The 23,586-nt window shown below is 34.9% G+C and overlaps 1 protein-coding gene across 1 annotated transcript in view; it reads right to left on the bottom strand.

Annotated features, from left to right (window-relative positions):
• Positions 1 to 23,586, bottom strand: part of LOC150105257 (116 kDa U5 small nuclear ribonucleoprotein component) — a 358,330-nt gene that overhangs the window by 34,619 nt on the left and 300,125 nt on the right. Inside the window, exons 20-21 of the mRNA XM_090394018.1 lie at positions 20,804 to 21,017; positions 3,247 to 3,400 (exon numbers count right to left, since the gene is read on the bottom strand). Of these exons, the coding sequence (XP_090250144.1) occupies positions 3,247 to 3,400; positions 20,804 to 21,017 (368 nt within the window). The remainder of the gene's footprint in view (positions 1 to 3,246; positions 3,401 to 20,803; positions 21,018 to 23,586) is intronic.

Here is a 23,586-nt window from a genome sequence, read left to right as displayed (position 1 = left end):
CCAATGGTAAATTCAGTTTCACAATTATATAAAATTTTTGAATCTTAATGCTCTTTAATATTGAGTTTATAGTAACACCGTTATTAAGAGACCTTAATAACAGTGTTATGCTACTGCTATTCATACTACACTGCAAGTTGAATGCAAAATCTCCAGAGAGAGAGAATTATTTTAATTTTTTTTTTCATATCAATAATAAAATAAAAGCAAACACAAAGGATATCTATCTTACAGAAGCTGCAGACATCAAAGAAAGGTGGAAAGAGTACACAGAGGCCCTTTACAGAAAGGACAAAAAATTACTGAGAAATTTGGAGAGCAGGATTATACACAGGGAGCCAGTACCACTGGAGAGTGAAGTGAGGTGGGCACTACAGCAGCTATCCAAGAAAATTTGGATCACAACTAAATGGCCTGTGGAATGGAAAAAATCAGTTTATATACCTTTACTGAAGAAAGGCGATGCAAGAGAGTGCGAAAATTACAGGACTACAGCACTGATTTCTCATGCAAGTAAAGTCTTACTTAAGATCATTCAGAAAAGACAGCAACCATTCATCAAGAGAGAAATGCCAGATGAACAGGCAGGATTTCGAAAAGGTAAAGGAACAAGAGATCAAATCGCCAATGAGATGGATAATAGAAAGAGCACAGGAATATCAACAGAATGTGTACCTTTGTTTCCTTGACTATAGTAAGGCTTTTGACTCTGTAGATCAAGTGGAATGTGTTAAGAACAATGGGAGTACCAGAACATGTCACTATCCTTCTGAGGAATCTTTATTATGAACAAGAAGCTACTGTCCGAACAGATCTCGGAGAAACTGAGTATTTCACAATAGGTAAAGGGGTATGACAAGGATGTATTTTATCTCCGTACCTGTTTAACTTGTACAGTGAATATATTTTAAGAATGGCAGGGCTGGAGGAGTCTTCAGTTGGAATTAAAATCGGTGGAAGAAATATTAATAATTTGAGATATGCAGATGATACCACCTTGCTAGCAGAATGCATAGAAGATATGGAGGAACTTATTATGAAAGTGCTAAATATGGTCTTAAACTTAACCTCAAAAAGACAAAAGTTATGGCAACATGTGAACTTAATGATTTTGAAGTAGATGGGGAGAAAATGGAAGCAGTTAACAATTTTGTGCTCCTAGGATCCCAAATTGATCAAGATGGTTATTGTAATGAAGAAGTTAGAAGATCATTATTACTCGGAAATAAAGCAATGACAAATTTAAGCAAGATCTTTAGAGATATTAGCCTCGCAACAAAAATCAGAATCGTGAAAGCAATGGTATTCCCTGTGGTACTGTATGTGAAATGTGAAATGAATGTGAAAGTTGGACCCTGAGAAAGAGTGAAAGAAGGAAGATAAATGCATTTGAATTATGGGTTTGGAGACCCTTACTAAGAATACCATGGACTGCAAAGCAAACCAATAAATCAGTGATAGACAGAATAAAGCCAGATTGCTCCCTCGAAGCTATGATCATCAAGCAAAAAACTGTCATACTTCGGACGTATTATGCGAGCAAATGACAGTCTGGAGAAGATGATGCTTGCTAAAGTTGATGGAAGCAGGAGAAGAGGAAAACCAAGAATTAGATGAGTGGATGGAGTTAAAGAAGCAACTGGAATGCACTTGGAAATTCTGAAAGATATGGCCAGGGACAGACCTTAATGGAGAATGTATGTTCATAGAATCACCAGGAGTCGAAAACGACTCGATGGAACATAACAACAATATAATTAAAATGAAATATATATTGATCTTTAATTGACCATGATTTATAAACATCTAATACCAACAAGTTTCACTGACTGGGCTGTCCGGCTTCTTCAGGGCTTATAACGGTAAGAGAAAAAAAACTCAAAGCAGCTGATACAGAGAAAACGGAGACACTATCGTATAAATTAAACATTAAAACAGAACGCGTAACATTGCACACATGGAGCGTCTTGTTAGTTATGTTATGTTAGTTATATGAGAGCACGTTCTGTAGTTTTGAACGAAATTAAATTCTGGCAGACTGAGTGATCTTATTAAGGTTTTCCATATTACTAGCTATTATCATTCCCTGGATTCTGTTAAGATTTTCTCCAGAACAGAGGACTACAATGGCTTCTTTGAAATTTCTACAGAAATCTTCTTATAGGTAAGAGGAGCTGAGCTGCTATCCCAATCAATGAGATTTCTCTGTACTAGCCACTTTGAGTTTTTTTCTCTTACCGTTATAAGACCTGAAGAAGCCGGACAGCCCCGTCGGCGAAACTTGTTGGTATTAGATGTTTATAAATCATGGTCAATTAAAGAGCAATATATATTTCAATGACCAAATATAATCTACACAATGAATAGATAAGCATGTTTTTTTAGCATGCCAAATCTAATGTGTCATTTAAATGAGATTTTCCAGAATTTCCAACATGTGTTTTCACTTTCTTTTTTATTGAGCTTTGCTTAAGGCTGTTATTCATCAATTTAATTACTTTTGGTTTCTTCAGAAGCCTAACAGATAACAGGAAAGTAGCAACAATGGATATACTAAGTGTTACCTCTTTTGGATCCCTTGAAGGCATCAGGAAATGATAAAAATATAATGTTCAATAATGAAATTTTTTTATATGCTATATTATTTCTGAAAATTTCTCACATAGCTCCTCTATGTGAGAAATACCATAGAATACCATAATAACATAGAATGCTTATTTTGCTAAAGAACGCCCCTTTGTTTTGAACATGCTGGCTTTTACCTGATTTAATGAGCAAAACTTCATAACTTTGAAATTTATAATTTGGAACGTAACTTGAAATGTAAAAGAATTAGAATGTAACATCATTGATAATTTATTCAGAATCATAAAACCGAACAACCATAAAAAAATAAATTACAGAAGAATTGAAACCATAAAAACTAAATAATTAAAAATTAAAAGTGGAGGTTAAAAATACATGGGCAAAGATAAATACCAGAAAAGTATAAATGAGGTGGAGACATAATAAAACCTCCAAAAGAATGAATAAAAATGACGTTACATTATGGTATATGAGCCGTTTCGATGTGGCATCATCTTCCGAAGTGCAAAGAGGATTATACTGAGAGAAAAGTGAGAGAATAGATGAAAAGTTTTTTTCCTTAGCAAAATAAGCGTGTTATGTTATACTGTTGATGAGTATTTTTTTTTTTTACATGCCATTCAAAATAGAATATCCAAACAGATATCTAAAACACTTTACCTGCCAGTGATGAAAGACAGAAAGACAAAAGGCTTGCCCCTGGGTATGCGTACGTAAATCTGTTTCAAATCCGAATGAATCAATTGCAGGTATAAAGGCTTTGATAGTATATAATGGAGATCCAGGTACTGGTGCATCTTGTGTTACATGGCCTCTATAATTAAAAATTGAGAATTCAACATATTTCTGTTAAAGAGTTCAAGTATTACAGAAGTTTACAATTTTTCATTTTGCAAACTACAATCAGAAATAAATATATTTAAAGATTTCAAGGGGAAAAAATATGATATAAGAGTAATCTGGAAATCCTGCTCTATTTAATGTGTAGATTAATTATAAAGTACTTAAAGAACCAAGAATGCTACAGTTCACATCTGACAGTCTGAATTGTTTCAAATCTTCCCACTAACAAGAAAACTTCAGTTTTCTTGTCAATGGGATGCTTTACTTGCCATTAAGTGGTAATCATTTCATATTTCAAAGTACAGGTATCCCTTGCTTAACGCAGATTTGATTATTGCAGCAATCCCTTGATATATGCAACAAGAGTTTTGATTAACGCGCCTTTAAATTTACAATGCAAAATCATGCTCACGGCACGAGGCTGCTAGCCTCATGGTCATCCAAATTCTCTTAATGATCTGTGTGAGAATGTGAAATTTTTATTTTTCTCACCAAATACAACATCATTGTTACAACCTATGGACATGGGAGTCATTGCAACTTTCAAAGTCTATTTTTTTAAAAAGACATTCTCAAAGGCAGTTGAAACAACAACAGGTGAAAATCATGAAAATCATGGCACAAGGCTGAGTGCCAGCCAGTTACTTCGCTACTAGCATTAAGAGTGGGTGCATTACAAGCTCCAGTTGTTTTGTTGTACGTATTTACAAATTAGGTTCTTCGTAAATTTTACAGCCCATTGATCATGTCGAAGAATAAGAGCAATCCCACAACCGGGTCATTAACTGAAAAAAAGAAGAGGAAGATAATTACCTTAGATACAAAACTTGATATAATTAAAAGATTTAAACATGGTGAAAGTAAAAGTAAGATCAGATGCGAATTTGGTTTTAACGAGTCTACAATATGGACTATTTTATCCAAAGCTGATGAGCATTGCGAGCAAGGTAAAGTGATTATGGACTATTTTATCCAAAGCTGATGAGCATTGCGAGCAAGGTAAAATAGTTACTACATCTGCAAGTATGCAATGCACACGTAACTGGAGTGCTGTAATGGTTGAAATGGAAGATCTGTTGATTATTTGGCTGGAAGACTGCAATCAAAAGAGAATTCCAATTAGTGCCTATAATATCACGGCCAAAGCTCTAAGCCTGTTTTCAAGACTTAAAGAGACTAAATATAAAGACGACAATTCAAAATTCACAGCTAGCAAAGGCTGGCTTGAAAATTTTAAATCTAGAGCTGGACTAAAGAATGTGAAAATAACAGGTGAAGCTGCAAGTGCCGATGATGCTGTATCCACGTTTCCTGCTGAGCTGCAGAAAATTATCGAAGAAAATTATTATTATGATTACTGCCAAATTTTCAATGTAGATGAAACTGGACTCTATTGGAAAAAAAATGCCATCTAAAACTTTTATATCAAAAAAAGAAGCAGTGCAGCCTGGCTATAAAGTATCAAAAGATCGCTTAACTCTTATGCTTGGAGAAAATGCTAATGGAGATTTTAAATTGAAGCTGCTGCTTGTCTATCAAACTCAGAACCCAAGAGCTTTAAAAGGATGTAACAAGAACTCTTTACCTGTAATTTGGCAGGCGAATCAGAAGGCTTGGGTTAACCAAAGTCTATTCGAAGATTGCTTTAAGTCTTATTTTTGCCCAGCAATTGAAACTTATTGCAAGATAAATAACTTAGCTTTTAAAGCTCTTTTGCTATTAGACAACACACCTGGTCATCCAAATTCTCTTAATGATCTGTGTGAGAATGTGAAAGTTTTATTTTTCCCACCAAATACGACATCATTGCTACAACTCATGGACATGGATGTCATTGCAACTTTCAAAGCCTATTTTCTTAAAAGACATTCTCAAAGGCAGTAGAAACAACAACGGGAGAAAATGTGATTACGCTCCACGAATTTTGGAAAAAATTTAACATTAAACATGCAATTGAGAACATTCATGACTCGTGGGAGCAAGTGTCTTCTAGTTGCATGAAAGCTGTTTGAAAAAACCTTCTGCCAGAATGCGCTAATGACTTAGGTTGTTTTCAAAATCCTGTGAACAACATGGTCAAAGAAATCATTGCAATTGGTGAAGACCTCGGTTTTGATGGTGTCGATGCAGAAGATGTTAAAGAATTATTGGATTCAAATTCAAAAGATTTCAGTGACAACGATCTTCTTGAAATTGAACAACGAACAAATGGAATGTGAAGATGAGGTTCCAAAGGAAATAACAGTCAAAGAACTGGATGGAATATTTTGCAGTTTAGAATCACTTAAGCAGCAAATAATGGATATGGATTCCTTTTATTAATCGAAGAATGCTTGTTTGTCGAGGTCTGGAAAGTCATTTTGCTTGTTATCGTAGAATTTATGCCGATAAGAAAAAAAACTAAAACTGTTCAAACGACTCTTTATAACTTCTTTTGATTAAAAAAAATTGCAGTAACTAATGTAGGTACAAGTATTTATTAAACATTTACTTTGTATTCATTTTTTATCTTTCCTAAAAGAGTACCATATAAAACGAACTATTAGTACAGTAATTGATCAGGGACGAATTGTACTTTTTACCATTGATTATTAGATTTCATTAACGCAGTAACATAGAGGGATTAATCAACCAATTTAATCGAGGGATACCTGTACTGTAAACTCGTATCCTTAAACTTACACGTAGAAACATGTTTCTACAAACATGATTACCAGTAATAACATCAGATTTATCTTCTTTTGGGAGTGCCACTTGTATGTAGAAACATGGTGTTAGTAATGAGTAGCTTCCATGTCCTAAGATATCTAGCAGGTACTTAATTATTTAATTACCTGCTAGATTTTATAAATAAAAAATTTTATAAATTTTATAAATCTGATGTTATTACTGGTAATCATGTTTGTACTTAATTACAAACATGATTACCAGTAATAACATCAGATTTATCTTCTTTTGGGAGTGCCACTTGTATGTAGAAACATGGTGTTAGTAATGAGTAGCTTCCATGTCCTAAGATATCTAGCAGGTACTTAATTATTATTAGCTTTTCCTGTTTTCTTCTGATGTTCTCAAAACATTTCAATATGCCCAGGGCTCATATTCTATTCTGCTGTATAGATTTACAATGGCCAGTTTTTTTCCTTTATATCACTGCCCTTTCTTAATTACTTTGACTCTACTTTTCTAGTAACGCCTATGGGCTATCAATTTATCCCTACAATTTCAGTTTATGTTATGTGTTGACTACTGCAACAACTACCTCCTTTTTTCTAAATAAATCAATCATCTTAAAATCATAATTTAGAAGGATATCAACTGTTTTGGTCTCAGTACTGTGTACACATTACATCAATTATGTCTATACAGTATTTCCCTTTCACTTATGTTTCTTCTTATTAAGAGACTTCCAGGGAGTCAAGGACTCAAGGTACTCTTGGATTTGTTCATACTACCTGTACTTACCAATAACAAAGGCAAGCTATTTCAGATATACCACTCTATCAGAGAAAATCTAGCTCTTACCCCTTTCTTGGCTGCATTCATTCTCCACTTCGATGGATGCCTTCTTGTACTCTCCTCACCCTCCATAAAATGAAAAATTCCATCTAATGGTATCATATATGATCCTTTCAAAAGTTTGCAGGTCTATATCATATCATCCTCTCTTGTATGCTAACATCCATAAATTCTCAATCTCTTTCTCCTCATATCTACATTCCACAGTCCTAATATCATGCACTGCCACTATCTTTCACATCTAGCAACTGATACCATGGGATCGAACCTAGTATATTTTCTTCTCTTTCATCCTCAAGACAGTTCGAGTCCCACATGGATAAGAGCCTTCCACCATTCTCTGTCCAAAGTAAGTGCTTCAGATGCCAACAACTTTGAAAGTCCAATGCACATCTAAGGACTTTATGCTATGTTAATCTTGGTCTCTCCTTGGGTCCTGTACACTCCATAGTGCCCTCAAATACAAGGAGAGGAAGTCTATCCAGTTCTGTTCACACCAGACTACTAAACCAATGGAGTTAATGCTTTTTAATTGTGCAAAGAATTATTGAGTTAGGGATATTCATATCTTTCATTACTTGTGTATTATTCTTATGTTCTGTTCAATGAGTTCTTGATTTTCCTGAAGCATTTCATTTCAAAAGCCAAAAGTTTCCTCTCTGTTTCTTTTTTTAAGGTCTAAGTTTCTGCCCCATAGAGAGCTGTTACTAGTATTATACTTTCGTATAACTTTATTTATCCAGATTTTATTATGTTTATTCATCATATACCATGCTATAGAGAGTGTGTGTTTTATTGTTGCTATGTCATTTAAATTTGAAGTCAAATATGCCCCTATGTAATTAAAACCATTAACTTGTTCTATGGTTTCCTGAATAACTGTATATCTTCCGATTTCTTTTTTTTTTTTTTTTTTTACTTCATCAAATTCCTGACATGTGCCCTCAAGGGGTGTACAGGATACAATAGTACTACATGAAAAATTTACATCATTACTAACTTCCTATCTACAATTTTCCTCCAAATCAGTCTGTTACTTGTCAAGACTCCAACATTATCAGATCTTATATTTCTATCGTCTAAGGCACTTGGTACCATATCAATCCACCTATATCTTGGCCTTCCTCTAGGTCGTTTTCCTGCCAACCTGGCAGAGAACACTTGTTTTGCTAATCTTTCCTTGCTCATTCTGTTTAAGTGACCATACCACATGAGATTAGCTCTGCTAACGCATTCCTGGATGCTGACAATGTCAAGTTCTTTTCTAATAGCCTCGTTTTTAATATGATAATGCCATTGATGCCATCTGTTCACGCCTCTAATCTTTCTCAGGTCTCTAGTCTTTGGTCAAGTATTTCACTTCTGACCCAGCTCTCAGAAAACTGGTTTGAATACTGTATTGTATACAGCTAATTTTGTGTTCTGACTAATTTCTCCCTTATTCCATATAAATTTATTCAATTGACTTCCTACCATACCAGCTTTGTTGATTCTGTTGTCTATTTCCATATTTAATTTACCAACTTCAGTAAAAATCATGCCTAAGTAGCTGAAATGTTTTACTTGTTCCACAGGTTCCCTGTTCACAACACAGTTGACATTTTCAATGATTCTGCCTATTTTCATTGTCTTTGTCTTTTTAATGCTGACTTTCATACCATATCTATTACAACAATTATTCAATTTAGTCAGGGAATCTTGCAAATTTGCAGTGGATTTATTTAGAAGTATAACAGCATCTGCATAAAGCAAAGAGCTGAGATTAACATCTCTAATTTTGATATCATGTTTAATACCACTTTCCTTCATAATGTGATTCATATAGATAATGAATAATAGAGGGGATAATGTACATCCTTGTCTCACACTAGATTTAACATTAAACCATTTTCCTGTACTTCCTTCAATTCTAACTGCTGACTTACAACTCAAATATCGCTTGATATAATGCCCCATTGACACCATATAACTGTAGCATATTGAATACCTTCTCTCTTGACACCTGGTCATATGCCTTTTCCAGATCGACAAAAACTTAAATACAGAACTTTGTTATATTCCCATGACTTCTCAACTATTTGTCGTAAAGTGAAGATTTGATCCCGGCTTGTTCTTCACCAAGCTTTTCTTCCACAATTCTTCTCAACCGTTTCTCAAGTATACTTGCATAGATCTTTCCAGGAACACTCAGTAGGGAAATATCTCTGTAATTCTCACATTCAGTTTTATTTCCCTTTTTATATATGGGTACTATTAGAGGTCTATTTGAATCATCAGGAATTCGTCCCTCTGTCCAGGATTTATGAACTATACAGTGCAGCCACTGTAAGACTTTTATACCACCATACTTCAGCATTTCTGGTCGAATATCATCTACTCCTGCTGCCTTTCCACATTTCAAGCATTTGATGGCTTTTTCTACTTCAAGTATGAATATAATAAATTTAGTTTAATCCTTTATCCAAGTGTGAGCAAACAAAGTTTGCGCCTGAAAGTATCTTCAGGACTGGGGTAAAGTGATACAACACCAGGGCAACTCGTTGCAAAGGTGTAGCAAGGTACCAACACTCCTGCCTCAGTATCTCCTTTAATGCAAAACACATCTCCTTGCGGAAGGTCTCCTTGCTGAAGATACTTTCAGGTGCAAACTTTGTTTGCTCACACTTGGATAAAGGATTAAACTAAATTTATTATACTCTAACCAAGTGAAAAATAAACTTTCAAGTATGAATATGTATTCCTGACTGCATGCCTGGTCAGTGATTTTTACCACTGTGCTGTCATCACTTGTTTCATTTAGCAATTTTTCGAAGTAATTAACTCCATACTTCAAGGATATCTTTTTCTACCATTTTCACAGTCACCTTCATCATCTCTAACTCCTTTTACAGCACTCTTTCCTCCATTTCTAAGCTTCTTCAACAACCTCCAGAATATCTTATCACCTTCTTGCCAAAGTCCTCCCATGACTTTTGTTTAACTAGTTTTGCACAGTGTTTTGCTTTCTTACATTTGTCTCTGTATTCTCTAAGAGCACAAGCTGACTTATTTGCCAGGAACTTTTGATATGTTTTCTTCTTTTCCTTCACTGCCTCTTTAACTTCCTGTGTCCACCATGGAGTACTGTTTTTCTATCCTTGCAGACAACCTCACCATATGCCTCTCTGGCTGAATCAATCACGGTTTTCTTCAAGGCTTGCCACTAAATCTCCAAGGTTTGGTTCTGGTTCGCAAACGCTTTCATTTTTGATTCAATAATCTTTGTGTATTTTAGTCTACAGTTCACATCTGAGAGCTGCTCAACTTTTATTCGCTTTAAAACTTTCTTACATGTTATTCTTTTCAATATGAAATTCCATTTTATCCAGCTCAAGACTAAATAGTGATTACTTCTAATTTCAAATCCTCTGTACACTCTGGTGTCCTGCACCAGAGAGAAAACAACATTATTCACAATAACATAGTCAATGAGACTTTTCTTATTCCTTGCTCTTCTCTCCATGTGAATTTGTGCACATTTTAAGTTGGAACATGGTGTTAGTAATAACCAGTCCATGTACTGAGCAGAAATCCAACAGATATTTGCCATATTATTAGCTTTGCTCTTTTCTACAAATTTTCCCAAAATATTTTTTTTTATGTCTGCCAATCATTTCCTACTCTGCTATTTAGATCACCAACAAGGACCAACTTTTCCTTTTTCATTGTGTCAGTAGCTTTCTCTAGAGCCTCAAAAAATTCCTCCACTTCTACCTTAGTAGAACCTTCTGTAGGACCATAGGCACAAATAAGTCTCATTGTCAAGTTCCCCATTCTGATATTTGCCCACATCACTCTACTTGGGACTGCCTGCCATTCAAGAAGATTATCCTCGTATTTTGTGTTGAATACTATGGCTACTCCTTTTCCTTGATTGGCATTTCCTGAATATAACATTTTGTATTTATTTCTGATCTCACCAGTTTTTGTCTTTTTGTTTCAGTCACCCCTATTATGTCGATCTAGTACTTATCTAATTCCTCAGCTAGCTCCATTTCTTTGCCATTCAGGCTTCTTATGTTGATAGTACCGATCTTTAACTCTGGTGATATTGTGTTGGGGTGTGTTTTCAGATTTGTTCCAGTAGCTGACTTTTCCCTGTTTGCCCTGGTTCCCTGACAAAAAACGAGCAGCCTTGTTTAACCGGGCGACGCCCCAGCCAGCATGAAATTTTGTCATGTTGTACCATCATTTTGTATATTGGTTTAAGCCAATAAGAATACAATTTGGTCGGCTAAATCACAAATTGCCAGCCCATCCTCGTTTGTTCAGTATCCAGGTAGATACCCAACAGGATGCACCACAAAAAGGTGAGAAATGGACATTAGGTCAGAAGCCCTGGTCGGTTCTCCGCATTCCTTTAAAGGCTATGTGGAGGTCTCCTCTCAGTTATACATCTTTGACCCTTAATCATATGTGTGATTGGTCTTCCTTTACTCCTTTTGTTGAGGACAATACTTCTTTAATGAGTTCTTGAAAATGTTAAAAAAAAAGGCATGTACAGAGAATGGGCATCCTTGCATAACTCCTCTCCTTGTATGATTTCAAGTTATTTTGTTGTGATATTTTTATACTGAATCTCAGTATTTCAAAGTCTTTGTTAATATTTGAATATGTTTTCCTCTATTGACAAAATCAAATAAAATGCACTTGTTTAAAATCCACAAAACAGCAATAAAGGTCTCTCTCCTTGTCTCATGCGATTTTGGCCAGACTATGAAGAGTAAAGAGAGAGTCAATTGTTGGCCTGTTGTTTTTTAAAGTCAGCTTATTCTTCTTCTATTAGCTGTTTGTAAATGTTATTTAGACAATTTTGTAAGAGTGACAAAGAAGAGTAATTGGTTTATAATTGTTACATTTTTTAACATCACCTTTTTAATGTATAGGCCGGATTGCCTAATTTCCAGTGAAAAGAATATCCACTATTATTATAGAGCTCCGAGCATATTTCATCAATTCCAAGTGTTTTTGATGATATCATTTGATTAAGTGAAAGGATTACTACTACTGCTAAGATTATTGGGTGCTAGATATTAGAGAAGTAATTGTACCTGATGGGTTTTATTTCTCTAATATTTCCAGTTAACCTTGTCTTACAAATCTTTTATGGTGAGAGGTGAAGGAATGTAGTCATTGGTAACCTCTAACTGTTGAGTAAAGAAATTTGGAGTCATGATGTAAATATGCTTCTGTACATTTGACTGCTTTATCATTCAGCCAATCTATTTTTGCATTTTGGCACATCTCCATCTTTATTCTTATTCTTTGGTTCCTGTGTGGTTATGTTCCATTGGGTTGTTTTCAACTCCTGATGATTCTATGAACATAAGCTCTCCATTCAGATCTGTCCCTGGCCATATCATTCAGAATTTCCACATACATTCCAGTTGCTTCTTTAACTCCATCCACCCATCTAATTCTTGGTCTTCCTCTTCTCCTGCTTCCATCAACTTTAGCAAGCATAGTCATCTTCTCCAGACTGTCATTTGCTCACATAATATGTCCGAAATATGACAATTTTTGCTTGATGATCATAGCTTTGAGGAGCAATCTGGCTTTATTCTGTCTATCACTGATTTATTGGTTTGCTTCGCAGTCCATGGTATTCATAGTAAGCATCTCAAATACATCTATCTTCCTTCTTTCAGTCTTTCTCAGGGTCCAACATTCACATCCATACAGTACCACAGGGAATACCATTGCTTTCATGATTCTGATTTTTGTCACGAGGCTAATATCTTTAAAGATCTTCCTTAAATTTGTCATTGCTTTCTTTCCGAGTAATAATCTTCTTCTAACTTCTCCAGTACAATACCCATCTTTATCGTTTCGGGATCCTAGGAGTGCATAATTGTTAACTGCTTCCATTTTCTCCCCATCTACTTCAAAATCATTAAGTTCACATGTTGCCATAACCTTTGTCTTTTTGAAGTTAAGTTTAAGGCCATATTTGGCATTTTCTTCTTTAACTTTCACAATAAGTTCCTCCAAATCTTCTTTGCATTCCGCTAGCAAGGTGGTATCTGCATACCTGATATTAATATTTCTTCCACCAATTTTAATTCCAACTGAAGACTCCTCCAGCCCTGCCATTCTTAAAATGTATTCACTGTACAAGTTCAACAGGTACGGAGATAAAATACATCCTTGTCATACCCCTTTACCTATTGTGAAATACTCAGTTTCTCCGAGATCTGTTCGGCAGTAGCTTCTTGTTCATAATAAAGATTCCTCAGAAGGATAATGAAATGCTCTGGTACTCCATTGTTCTTAACACATTCCACAGTTTCACATGATCTACAGAGTCAAAAGCCTTACTATAATCAAGGAAACAAAGGTACACATTCTGTTGATATTCCTGTGCTCTTTCTATTACACTGGCCAACAAAAAAAAAAAAAAAAAAAAAATTTCTGCTGATTATGATCTGACACTTGTTTTTTTACTAATTTGGGTGCGCTGATTTCAAATATCAAACCATTTTTCTCTATCACGTCAGGTTTTTCCTCTATTGCATTTTCTAAGTTTTTGATAGTTTTAAGGAGGCAGTACTATTTAGAAGATCAAAAAAATCGATTTTTTAATATTATTTTCTGAAAGTATGTACTTTTAAAAATCTATTCCTAACTTTTTATCAAGAAATTTGAAAAATTCCCGAAGATATAGCCTATTATTCATAGTGGTGCGCTGATCAGAATCGGAGCACTCACCGCTCTCGCTTGTTAGTAAACAAATAAATGTGTAAGAACCTGCAACGGCACGTACTGGCACTTTGAATGCGAGAGAGGCCGATAACCGACCTAATACATTTAGGTGATGAAAAGTAGGCGATGACAACTGCCTAAAACAAATGAATGCTATATGTGTCATAGCGGACAAAGAACGATCGAAATCAGTCAATTGTTAATCGATCGTGAAAGTATGATGAGCGCTTATAATGTTTCAATAAAGTCTCTGGTTTTTTTTTGTCTTGTTAATTGCATGTTAGTCGGCAGTGAAGAAAATACATCATGTCTACTACTCGAAAATGTGTCAATAGTGTAGATTCCTTCTGCTACATTTGTGGCAGCTTTACTGTTCCCAGTCAAAGGACAAATATCACTGATTTCATTAAGAAAGTGTACTTTGCATACTTTGACGTAAAACTTGCAGATCAGGACAATTCATGGGCTCCAAATAAAGTGTGTAAGTCATGTGTAGAAAATTTACGACAGTGGAGCAAGGGAAATGCCAAAAATTAGCTTTTGGCATTCCAATGATTTGGCGTGAACCGAAAAATCACGTAGATGATTGTCATTTTTGTTTAGTTCAGACTTCTGGTTATAATAAGAAGAATAAGAAAAAAATTGTGTATCCAAATCTCGACTCAGCAATTCAGCCAGTTGTTCATTCCAATGAAATAGCCATGCCAATTTATAAAGGACTTCCTTTACTTGAGAACGAGCATGATCGGGATATGCCAGATGTTCTTGAGGAGCAAGACCCGGATGTTGATTTAGACGATGAAAATTTAATATCTAGTTCTTGACTGGAACGTTTTACTCAAGCGGAATTGAATGACTTAATAAGAGATTTGGGCCTATCAAAGGAATCATCGGAATTGTTAGCTTCAAGATTAAATGAAAAAAACTTACTGGAGCAAGATACGAAGATAACTTTTTATCGTAGCAGGGAAAGTAATCTTGTACAATATTTTAAACACGAGTGTGGGTTTGTTTACTGTAACAGTGTGTCAGGTTTACTAACTGAAATGAGTGTTGTACAATATCATCCAAATGAGTGCCGTTTATTTATCGACAGTTCAAGCAGAAGTCTCAAGTGTGTCTTACTACACAATGGGAATGTATATGGCTCAATTCCTATTAGCTATTCAGTCCACTTAATAATTACTTAAAAAGGTTCTAAAGTTATTAAAATATACAGACCATAACTTGATCATCTGTGTGGATCTTAAAATGGTGAACTTTTTACTTGGCTTTCAAAGAGGATATACAAAGTTTCCGTGTTTTCTATGCTTCTGGGATAGTCGAGCTAGAAACCAACACTGGAGTCAGAAACATTGGCCTCTTAGAATATCCTTAAATGTTGGAGAACAGAATGTTATAAATCAACCTTTAATAGACAGAGAAAAAATCATTTTTCCACCTCTACACATCAAACTAGGTCTTATGAAGCAGTATGTTAAAGCTTTAGATTTACAAGGTGACTATTTCCAAAACTTAGTTATGAAAAAATTAAAGCCAGTGTATTTGATGGACCGCAAATTAGAACTTTAATGAGAGACCCAAATTTCATCAATTCTATGAACGAAATTGAGAAAGAGGCCTAGACTTCATTTACGATGGTTGCAAATAATTTTCTTGGAAACAAAAAAGCGTGCAATTACAAAGATCTAGTGGAAACAATGCTTGAAAATTTCCAGTGCCTAGGTTGCAACATGAGCATAAAGCTTCATTTCCTATACAGTCATCTTGATAGATTTCCCGAGAATTTAGGTGCTATAAGCGATGAACAATGCGAAAGATTTCATCAAGACTTAAAAACTATGGAAGATTGGTACCAAGGAAGATGAGATTCTCACATGATGGCCGACTACTGTTGGAGTATTCAAAGGGATTGCCAAAACAGAACACACAGCAGAAATTGCTACAAACAAAAATTTATTCCCTGAAACTCATGTGTAAGTAAAATTATTTTTTTTTATAATTATTCTTATAATTTTTAATGAATATTGTTAAGTAGTTATGTATCTAATTATCGGCCTCTCTCGCATTCAAAGCACCAGTACGTGCCGTTGCAGGTTCTTATGCATTTATTCGTTTACTAACAAGCGAGAGCGGTGAGCGCTCCGATTCTGATCTGTGCACCGCTTTGAATAATAGGCTATATCTTCGGGAATTTTTCGAATTTCTTGATAAAAAGTTAGGAATAGATTTTTAAAAGTACATACTTTCAGAAAATAATATTAAAAAATCGATTTTTTTGATCTTCTAAATAGTACTGCCTCCTTAAAACTATCAAAAACTTACAAATTAGCAAAAGAGAAAAATGGGTTTGATATTTGAAATCAGCGCACCCAAATTAGTAAAAAACAAGTCTCATATAAGTCAGCAAAAATTGTGTTGGACTGTGTTATCCATCTCACATTGGCGATTTGATCTCTTGTTCCTCTGCCTTTTTGAAATCCTGCCTGTTCATCTGGCATTTCTCTCTTCATGAATGGTTGCAGTCTTTTCTGAGTGATCTTAAGTAAGACTTTACTTGCATGAGAAATCAGTGCTATAGTTCTGTAATTTTCGCACTCTCTTGCATCTCCTTTCTTCAGTAAAGGTATATACGAGTAAGCTGATTTTTTCCATTTCCAGGCTATGTAGTTGGCTCCTTTAACTTGCTTTTCTGCTCTCTTAATCTCATCTCAGGTGTTTTTCATTGATTATTAGGTTTTATTTATTTTTTTTTTTTTCTAAAAAAATCTGTCAGCTGAGCTGATTATAATACTTTTCAGAACGTTCTATTAATTTTTAATGTTAACTTCTTGTTTTTTCATTTCCTTTGTATGTCGAGTGATTTCATTTTGATATGCTGCTGCTGCTTTAACAGTATTCAAGTAGAACTTTTCCAGATTTGGTTTTAAGTGCTTTACTTTGTTTCCTTTTCTGTAAAATTTTAATCAAATCTTGGCAGATAAATGTTTATGATCTATATTCAGTTCATTCCTATGGCAATCAAAATAGAGGATTTTACAGTTTTGCAAATTAGGAAATTTTTAGTATATGAGTCTGGTGAAGTTCAGGTGTATACATGGGCAGGTTTATGGTAAAAACATGGTTGGCAACTATGAGATTATTTTCTCGACAGAAATCAAGCAGATACTCTCCGATCTCATTTCTTGTATCCATTCCAAATTTACCCATTACATTATGCATGTCATCTGAATGCATTAAAATCACCTATAATTATTAGTAGATCCTTTTTGTATGTGTTGATAGAAATCAATATGATCTTCTTCTGGTGCATATAACTATATTATTTTAATTAAAAGTTTTTCTATCTTTTGCTTGTAGTCTAATAACTATGATTCTGGATGATATGGGTTTAATTTCTACAATGCTGTGGGAAAGTGATCTGTGGACTATTACAGCTACTCCTCCTCCTGTGTGCTAAATCATCTGCCTAAGTAATATAATATAGAATGTCATGTTTCAGATTTATATGGCCTTGTCCAGTCCTTTTTTTTTTTGAAACGCATTGGCCTTGTCCAGTCCAATGTGTTTTCAAAATACCCAGGACACTCCATTTAAATCTCTCCAGCACTTTCTCTATCTTCACTATTTTGTACAATGTCCAAATGTTTACAATAAGTGTCTAGTGAATGGATTTCAATTGACCACATAACCAATTTCTCATCTTACCTCTGAGGTATAAAATCCAGCACATCAGCTTCCCCATATGCAACAGCATTATTGACACTTCTTTTAGCAGTATAATCCATATGGGTTTGGAGCGGCTGAATTTAATATAGCTGGCCTGCCATTCCTCTACTACATTTGCCTACTTGGGTAAAGCAAATACATGGGAGAGAAGGCAGACTCCCACTGCAGTTAAGAAGAAAATTCAGTAAACGGGAAAGATACACCCCTAGCTCTCAAATACTCGTTGGGGAAAGAAGCAAGATAAAAAGAAAGAAGAGGAGGAACCAGCTTACAGATAATATAACAGAAGTATATTATGTGAAGTAAGCTCAGTAGGTGGCATCATTACCTTTTGTTTTCCGGTGTAAGCCATACTATTTATTTGTCTTGTGTGGTCCAGCATTGGGTACTTTGGGTTTGTCACTTCCGTGCTGACTAGAAACAAGCCCCTAATGGAGCCCATTCTCCTCACTTTGGTTGTAATTTCATGCTTTGAAGTTCATCATGAAACCTTTCCAAAATGGAATATCAATACACTTAGCTACTTCTCATGTCAGTACTGCATGATCATTGTCACCAATTGGAGGCAGAACAGTCATATCTTTTTACTGAAGCTCTAACACTATAATTGAGTCTAATATTCTTTAACCACAATTTCCTTCTGCAATATGCTGCTTAAAGAAGTTAATACTCAATAAATTCAGCTTCATTTTTTTCATGAAATTTCACTGTTACCTAGTCAATGTTTGAATAATTAAAGTCATCCATCATGGTTAATCATAAAGTACCCATTAGGTTTATTTGGCAATGCATTTTATCATCACTAGCAGCTGATCCATCAAGTCTGCAGCAGTACCCTGCTATATATTTGATCTTGTGACTTCACCTCATACCAAATAGCCTTGAAATTATAGCTGTCTACTCTAACTGGACCGAAATCATTCGATATCATTAGCATCATCTCCTCCTCTCATATCTTGCTTTTCTTCTTCTTCTGCAACTTGTCCCACTAAGTAGAGTTGCTGTTTTTAGTGAGTCTCCTCTACATCCCCCTGTCTTGGGATGTAACCACATCTAAGTTCTTCATCCTTAAGTCATCCTCCACCAGCTCCCTCCTCCCCTCGTATCTTGCCTATCCTTCCTAAATATACTATATTAGACACATACCTAATATCTCCCTTACTTTCCAGAATGCATGAATATGTTCATTGATGCAAGCCACTTTTTCTTTTTTCCTCTAGTATTCCTCTTTGAAGGCTTTGGTGCCATTTTATGGTAATACTTGAATATTACAATATTCAACAAAATTTCAGGAAATACATCAAATACTATAAAAATATGTGAAAATCAGCAGTAACATTACTATAAAAAAACTAATTATTCTAAGAAAATAAAACAATAAAATCACTCATTTCACATGAGCATTAAATATACTAGCAATTCACAATATACCCTCAAACTCAATTATGTTGGTAATATTTATTCTCAGTCGTGTTGAGACTGTTCTAGCAGCAGACTATTCACTGCTCAATCTGATTTCCTGACAAAAACACAAGCGAGATCATTGCATTGCATGAGAAACTTCCAGCTAGTGTGAATGAAAATGGCTATCTATGATCATGTTGATGGAGTTTCAGACAATAGTGAATATAATATGACTGGTTAAATCTCAAATTGCTAGCTTATAAGACATTCACTACAAGATATTCATTCGGCATACAGATGAATATCATGTAATGAGATATTCTTTGGGAAGTGAAGACTTGAACATACAGTCAGAAGTTCCAGTAAGTTTTCATATTCTTTATATGCTGGAGACTTTCTCATTCTTTATGTAAAGATCTTCTCTTTTATGTAAAAATCTAAATAATCCTTCAAAAAGGAAGGATTATTTTTTTCATTGCAAAATTAGTGAACTCAAACCAAGAGCATATTTCAAATGAGCATTTAGAGATTAAAGAGAAAACTAACACAGTTACTTCCATGTAAAGATAAGTCATTAAACTAATGGTTACAAGAAATAACTGCATTAAATTTTAATAGAAGTATTCAAAAAGGGCATGGATGCAAAATTATGTATACTAACTTGCTTCCTTTCTTGTGGTGAAATTTCACGAATTGTTGGATCACATATCAAATTAGATTTAAACCACCTCTCCTCCACTGCAGACAAAGAAAATTACCACCTCTTTCCTTACCAGATGTATATCAGGTGCCCTGCTCATGTCATCTTTGCTATTTTGGGCAGGACCATTCAGCTTTGATTAGAATCCAAGAACATCAAGATTATATTCCATGTTTGGAATCTAACAAGTCTGACCTTGCTTCTCATGCTTTTGACACTAGGCACAGAGTTCTTTGGAACTAGACAAAGATTCTTCATTCAAGCAAGTTCAAATTTTGATAGTCTCCAAAATCATCCAAATCTTATTCACTCAGACTGTATGCCAATCTCTAAGTTTAGGGAAGTGATTACTGTTAATTATTCATGTCTTAATAATTATTTAAATTATTTTTTATCTACACAACTTTTACAATTGTTCCTCTGAACTATAATAGTGCAATTATGTATTTTTGTTTATAGACCTGGTTTGTTGACTGTATCTTCAAGATAGATAATAAATAAATTTATTGAGAGTGGGAAACCCTGCATGACTCCCTTTTCTACTGTGTGTTTTTATTTTATAAAATTTGCCAGTTGCTTTGGTATCTTTATATCATCAGTTTCCTGATATGTACCCTCAAGGGGTGTTCAGACTAATATGACAGCACTACATGATTAAAATTACATTATTGATAATCTCCTATTAACAATAAACAGCCAATGAGACTTTCTTATTTCTTCTCTCCATGTGAATCCGTGAACCTTTATGCATTTTTCACTTCATGCTAATATGCAGCTCACACAATTTTTGAACTGACTATGAGCTTAAAAGAGCATGGGCATTACACTTGGAGACTCAATCACAGTGCTTATATGATACGAAGACTTCTGCAAGTTATCTTTCTTTGATCCTGAAGTGATCCACTCAGATTGGAAAGGAGTGTGATTTCAAATAGAATCTCCTAACTTAACAGTACCTCACTTTGAATGTACCATGCATCAGACCAATGTCTACAATCTTTTCACATGAAGGGCATGAAAACGTTTTTGAATCTGTAGCAGAAAGTTATTAAAATAGCTTAAAAAAGATACAGCTTTTTTTAAAAAAAGAGAATTATCTCTCTTACTAATAAACAGACATTACAAGTACAAAGTTTTAAGCTTTATGAGCAAGACTGTGAGATTTTATTTTGTAATAATCAAAAAGATATAATGTAGGCTGCCTAAATAACTGTTTAATGCAGCCTGCACATGATTTGTTAAGAATATTCATAAAATAAAAAATATTTTAAAAGGACTAACCTTCTTCTAGCAAGTACAGTGTACACGGCAGATACACAATCAGCTGGGGCCTGAACTTCAACAAAGTTATATGGCTCCATCAGTCGAGGAGTAGCCATTAAGAAAGCTGAGTAAGCAACTCGGCGAGCTGTAGGAATGATTTGACCACCACCTCTGTGAATTGGCTCTGATGCAATTACAGCATCTAGGATCTTGAACTTGACATTCCTAATTGCTAATCAAAGAAAATATTTTTTTAAAGCCTTTTTTAATCTCCCAAACATCAACAGAATAAAACAATTCAAGCACACTCATTTAACAGGTTAAAGGTGAAATAAAACTGAGTCTAACAGCATCTCACAAATGTAAAAAAAAATCTGATTCTTTTCATTCAAATAACACACAAAAATGCATGTATGTGCACAGTAAAGTATTACCATAACTGCACATGTGCATACACACAATCATGTTATCACAACTTGAGAATGATTTAATGAAAATGTGTTTTAGTAGAGGAAAACTTTAAGATATGCATCCTGGCAACACATGAATACTTACAGAAAATCTACTATGCCCTCTGATTTTATACGGTGTGGGATAATACAAAATATACATGCACTGCATATTTTATATATTTTTTGATACTGAGTGTAATGTCTTTATGTTGGTAAAAGCAGACAATATAAAAATAAAAAAGTGATATAACATCTCTTTTCTCTTATCTCTGTTATATAACACATAACAGAGATAAGGAAATTGTAGAAAATTCATGGCAAATATATGCATGTTGACCGAGTGGTTAGAGTATCTGCTCTCCAACCAACAAGTTGCACATTCAAATCCCGCCATGGGTGTGAATGTTTGTGATTGTCTTCAGGTGGAAGATGAAATGTCACTGCTGTCTGAGATCACCACCTTGCTTATTGCAGGTCTGAAGTGGCTTCAAAAAGTACCATGTTTGGTCTCTAGAGCAGGGTTTCTAGATATTGTAATGACAATATCAGCTGCAGGAGAATATTCTCCTGCAATGGCTATGAAACTTACTGAAAATTTTACAATAAAAAGATTAAATGTGTTTCTAGTATTAATATTTTATAATGAATTCTTCCGCTTATGTCTCGATTTACAGACAAATCCATACTAGACGTCATACCATTTCTTGAATTCATTAACACAACTTGAACTCACTACCTCAAAAGGTAAAGCATTCTAACCATGCACTTCTATGAGAGAAAAAAAAATCTTAACTTTCACTCATTGCTTGACTACATTCATTCTCAACTTCCAAGGATGTTTTTGCCCATCTTACTGGTAGATGAAAGTTTTCATTTTATAGTAAACATATTTGCAGACTCAAATAGCAATGTTGAATCAAACATTGACTTGTAAGGATAAGAAAGTCACTTTGCCTCTTCAAAATACCATGATATGATTTTACAGTGACTACTGTTTGCTAATCTGGTCTCTTGGTTTTTAAAGTGATGCGGATACAATGGAGAGAGAGAGCGTGTGCAAAGGAAGAGGACAAAGATGATATAGATTGCGAATGTAAAGTTTCAGAAGGTTGTAGGTCCCTATCATGTGGATCCTCTTTCTGCCATTTGGTACTGTATCAATGTATCCTCATTCCACAATCCTTTTAGATTACAATTTAGTTCACTACAGGCTCAGAAATGGAGGAAAGAGGTGATAAAGGTGACATGAAAACTTGAGAAAAAGATATCCTTGATGTGTGGAGATTACTTTGAAAAATTGCTAAATTATTATTATTACATGACACCTCCAGGGAGTCCAAGGACTCATCGAGGGAGGGTACTGTTCTACAACTATCTGTCTCCACCACTCAATCCACCAACAACAAAAAACCATCATCATCCATACCAATGCCATCCACCGCCCATCACTACCACTAGTATTTTCACTGACAATCAAAAACATCCATGCCCACAGTGGGATTTGAACCCACAGCCTTTTGGCTGGAGAGCTACTCTAACCACTCGGCCAGCCTCGCTGGCTGAGTGGTTAGAAATGAAACAAGTAGTAACAGCACACTGTGAAAAAACACTCAACAGGAATGCAATCAAGAATACATATCCATACTTGAAGTAGAAAAAGCCATCAAAGGCCTGAAATGTGGAAAGGCAACAGGAGTAGATGATATTCGACCAGAAATGCTCAAGTATGGAGGTATAAAAGTCTTACAGTGGCTGCACTGCATAGTTCAGAAGGCCTGGACAGATTGATGAATTCCAGATGATTGGAGTAGAGCCCTAATAACACCCATATATAAAAAGGAAAATAAAACTGAATGTGAGAATTACAGAAGTATTTCCCTACTGAGTGTTCCTGGCAAGATCTATGCAAGTATACTTGAGAAACGGTTGAGAAGAATTGTGGAAGAAAAGCTTGGTGAAGAACAAGCTGGATTCAGGCCAAATAGAGGCTGTCAGGATCAGATCTTCACTTTACAACAAATAGTCGAGAAAGCATGGGAATATAACAAAGATCTGTATTTAAGTTTTGTAGATCTGGAAAAGGCATATGACCAGGTGTCAAGAGAGAAGGTATTCAATATGCTACAGTTACATGGTTTCAATGGGGCATTATATCAAGCAACACTTAGTCTTTATTTGAGTTGTAAGTCAGCAGTTAGAACTGAAGGAAATACAGGAAGATGGTTTAATGTTAAATCTGGTATGAGACAAGGATGTACATTATCTCCTCTATTATTCGTTATCTATATGGATCACATTATGAAGGAAAGTGGTATTAAACATGATATCAAAATTGGAGATGTTAATGTC

This window comes from Typopeltis vanoorti, chromosome 6 (assembly GCF_054136105.1).
Source record: "Typopeltis vanoorti isolate ZY-2024b chromosome 6, IOZ_Tvanoo_1.0, whole genome shotgun sequence".
NCBI lineage: Eukaryota > Metazoa > Arthropoda > Arachnida > Uropygi > Thelyphonidae > Typopeltis > Typopeltis vanoorti.
The sequence above is the reverse complement of the archived record's forward strand: the minus strand, read 5'-3'. Positions and strand labels throughout refer to the sequence as shown.